This window comes from Mizuhopecten yessoensis, unplaced genomic scaffold (genome assembly GCF_002113885.1).
Source record: "Mizuhopecten yessoensis strain PY_sf001 unplaced genomic scaffold, ASM211388v2 scaffold715815, whole genome shotgun sequence".
NCBI classification, from domain to species: domain Eukaryota; kingdom Metazoa; phylum Mollusca; class Bivalvia; order Pectinida; family Pectinidae; genus Mizuhopecten; species Mizuhopecten yessoensis.
Genome location: NW_018479805.1, coordinates 21,354 through 25,634, shown reverse-complemented (window position 1 = coordinate 25,634; position 4,281 = coordinate 21,354). Strand labels below are relative to the sequence as shown.

The 4,281-nt window shown below is 36.5% G+C and overlaps 1 protein-coding gene across 3 annotated transcripts in view; it reads right to left on the bottom strand.

Moving 5' to 3' along the window:
• Window positions 1-218: 218 nt before the first annotated feature.
• Window positions 219-4,281, bottom strand: part of LOC110441277 — a 10,181-nt gene continuing 6,118 nt past the window's right edge. For all 3 annotated transcript variants that reach the window (XM_021484388.1, XM_021484387.1, XM_021484389.1), the window contains 3 exons: window positions 3,543-3,618; window positions 2,048-2,201; window positions 219-1,267 (listed from right to left, as the gene is read on the bottom strand). In XM_021484388.1, coding sequence (XP_021340063.1) covers window positions 963-1,267; window positions 2,048-2,201; window positions 3,543-3,618 — 535 coding nt within the window. In that variant the 3' untranslated portion in view covers window positions 219-962. The remainder of the gene's footprint in view (window positions 1,268-2,047; window positions 2,202-3,542; window positions 3,619-4,281) is intronic.

Sequence of the window (4,281 nt, the reverse complement as noted above, 5' to 3'; positions counted from 1 at the left end):
CAGGAGTTGAAGAAGTCTCTATGTTTCAATTTTTTCCCCGATAGTCCCGCAAAGTTTGAAACATTGAAGTTTGACTGTACAATCACAGTACTTGTCAAGAGCATTTGTAAAGATATTTGATTAAAACGGTTATAAACAAGGATATATTTGTGGTATATGCCCTTTTCAGGACTTGTGCTTCAAGGTCAATAAACAACTGAAGGACAAGATGTTTTGTTTTAATTAAATATTTATTGAACTTTATAAACATGCAGAGAATATGACCAAATTACTTTTGATGGTGTAAACATTAAGCAAAAAAATAATTTTATACAAAACTTTACAATTCTGAGCACTGTGAACACTTTCACGTAATATACAATGTAATTAGAGATATAAACAGTGTCCTGACATGTCTGTGTCACAACATTTCCTCTACAAACAAACATCATCTGTTTCCTTACAGTCATGATCATCAGCACACATCTAACCACACTTACCAACAAAACATACTTAACAACACATATCAGCACAGGGTTAACTACAACTTGGAACAATTCTATACGAACACATTAAAAACAATAATGAAAAAAAAAGATACAGACTAGATTTTGTTTTGTTTTTCAAAAACAGCTTGATAATAAATGAAGGTTTAAATAACGCAAAATATGATGTCAAATGAAAGTTTCCATCAAACAAAGCGTGATGGATGATGATGGTAAACAAAGCTTGATGGATGATGAAGGTAAACAAAGCGTGATGGATGATGAAGGTAAACAAAGCGTGATGGATGATGAAGGTAAACAAAGCTTCAGGGCAAATGAACATCAAAAGGACGTTTCCATCAAACAATGCCTGATGACATATATAGTGAAACGTTAACTGAAAATTTAATGTCAAAAAGTCGTTGTGTCAAATGACAAAACAGAAAATTGATTTGGTGAAAAAAAAAGTGTTTCAAATGCAGTTTCGTATCTATTCATTCATACAAGAAATTTGATGCCTGAATGCTGGACTGAAGAACCCTGAATTATTTCCTGCTTTATGTCTATAGTAGTAGCTTCCTGTTTAGTGATGGTTTCTGTGCTGCTGCATAAGACTGGCCTGGACTTTGTGGGGAAGGGGATGGGGAGGACAGAAACTCCAAGATCAACAAGTGTCTGTGAGGTCACATACTTCACACTTTGTCGACTCCGCATGCTGCCCACATCCCAGTGGTCCGTCATCTTGTTTGTTGACCGCTTCTTTAAGACCTTCCCTGCCTTGGTGGTCGCCATCAGGTATTGCCCTGGGGTAAGAGCAAACAGAGGACTTTAATCTCATCATAAGAGATATAGAAAGTGACAACCTGACTGAAAATATAACTTTACAAAAACAAAATACATACAAAAGTAACACACTAAAAACAGAATACCACACTAAATACAAAGTATCACACTAAATACAAAGTATCACCCTACATACAAAAGTAACACTAAATACAAAGTACTACACTGCATACAAAAGTACCCCCTACATACAAAAGTATCACCCTACATACAAAAGTATCACCCTACATACAAAAGTACCCCTACATACAAAAGTATCACCCTACATACAAAAGTATCACCCTACATACAAAAGTACCCCCTACATACAAAAGTACCCCTACATACAAATACCATACTACAAATAAAAGTACATGTATAACACTACATACAAAAGTATCACATACAAATACCACACTACATACAAACGTATTATTCTATATTTGCAGTGTTCATTGACAATCACCACTGTTTACACAAACTGGATTTATCATCTCATAAACTTTACGATTAGTTTCCATGAAGTCAACAACAATACATGTGGGCGAAGCTATGCAAATTTTCCACAAACTTGACACCATTGTGTGACGTCACCAAAAGTTGGTGTCAGCAGATTTACCATGACTGAAATTATGCAACATTCAACCTTTTAGTTGTCGCTAACGGATCACACAGTTTTGGTCAAGTTACGAGGCGATATATCCAGTTCAGCACCAATAGATTTATCCCTGGTGGCTACACCACCCACTACTGTTGTATACCTTGCGTGACACCAAGACAGTCCTTCTTGTTTGCCTGGTCAAACAGTAGATCCTTCTTTCTCCTCGTCACAAATGACCCCATCTTTACTGCCCGGTAGCACTCCACCTCGATAAGACCGACCCGCGACACCTTGTCTGTTGTCAGCTTGTCATCCTGTAAGAAGAGTTTAAGGATGGAAAAATTACGAGAGACATCTTTTCCAGTTTATCTTAATAGTTCATTTATTTAAACAGATACAATATCTTCAGTTGCTTGTGGTACAGAAAATTACAACACCTTACTGCTCTCTTACTACGATGCGTGATCTCTGCCACAAGGTGTCATATATACTATAAACAATGGTCTTAATACTAAGTCACACTAAGAAAACAAAATACCATGACTTATCACAACAGTTATTCTAACGAGTAGTGTTACTGTAAAACAACCTAGCAGATAATGATAATATACAACATTTGATATAGCGCCCTATCTAGCTAACATAAGCCACTCTAAAGCACTTTACAGTGCATAGATATACAATTAATACAATTTTGAGGAATTCGCAGGAGCTGCCTTATCAGGCGCTAACTACTAGTCCTATGCCACCTGGCTAATATCTCCCTTTGTGTGTATGCCTGTGTGTGTGTGCTGGAGGTGTATTGTGTTCTGCTTGTAGTGGGACCGTGCTTCCAACGGCATCATTTATAGTGCCACCTCACTTGAATGCTACAGCACATATACTGCAACATCCCCGAACCATTCTATACTCCACCTGTGTTATTCAGTTATTTCCAAGAATCGGTTACAAACAGATTTTCAGGATTTTATTTTAACAATTCTATCCGACCCGAACACTGTGGCAAATTTGGTTTGGTTTGGTTAGTTTGTTTGTGCTTTATGTCCTATTAACAGCTATGGTAATTTAAGGACAAGACAGGTTTTGATGGTTGAAGAAAACCTGAGTGTCCGGAAAAAACCCAGGTCGGAGGGCTAGTGATCATAGACAGTCAGATGCCTTAATATCTTGGCCACTGCCGCCCCTTTCACCATAGCTAAACTGACTGGAATACAAAATACATGATATCCATGATCATTTAACTTTCACCAGTCTAGATAATTGTTATGCCTAAATTTTAAAAAAAGTATCAACCATGAAAAAGATAACACAAGTTGTTGTAATGATATAGTTATGTTATCATAATGCGACTTAAAACCACTGAAAAATTAACTCCGATTTTACATAACTGAGATGTGTTCTGCCACACTCCAATCAAAGTGAAGTACTGGCCTAGATTTACATTGTACTCTTGGGCTTCAAATGGACTTGAAATACTCATACTCTGGACATGTTAGGGAGCATACCATAATTAAAATGTAATTATCGGGATATTTAGTAGCTACCAAGAAGGGGTTTTCATAATACAATGTGTATAATTGTGGAGAGAACATGTAAATAAAATCAGGGAATTAGGGGGAAGGAGGGGTTGCCTAATACAATCAGGAAATACAAACCTCTCCCCTACAGAACCTCGGCAGGGAAAACAGGAACTCCACACAATTATTTCCATCCCGGAAACCTTTCACAAGCCTTAAAAAGATATCAAGGACTAAACATTAGTGTTTTATATCTTTTGTTTTAACAATTTAATTCATAAATAACAAGCCATTCGGATTGATATGTCTCACCTATGCCCCGCTTTGACCATCAATACAGAGAAACTAAGTTAAACACAAAAACTTAATGTTGATGGAGATGCTGAAGAGTCAATGGACCATGATGAAAGGTATGCTGCATCCACCATTTGATACAAGGGTTGAGACTACCTAAGATGCATGTATGGTCCAAGTTTGGTTGGTGTAGCACTTATACTTTCAGAGAAAGATTTGATATTGATATCAAGAATTACAAACAAAATAATTGCATAAATGATGAAAATTTGAATGGGATTTTACAACTAATGTTCTTTATTTGCTGGACAAAGAGAACTGTAAGTATTAAATACCCTCAATGATAACAGAAACAAGGACATACAGAAACAATGATAACAGAAACAAGGTTACCGCGAGCGGTATATAATACGCCCGTCACACATTGAATGAGCAGTTGTTTGTATGATTGAAATATATGAAGTATTTGTGAGTAATTGATATTAAAAGAGAAATCATTCAACATAACTGGTAGATCAATGAGTGCAATACAACATCATGGAACGCATGCATCGCATTAATGAAACCAAGGGTAATAACTCCA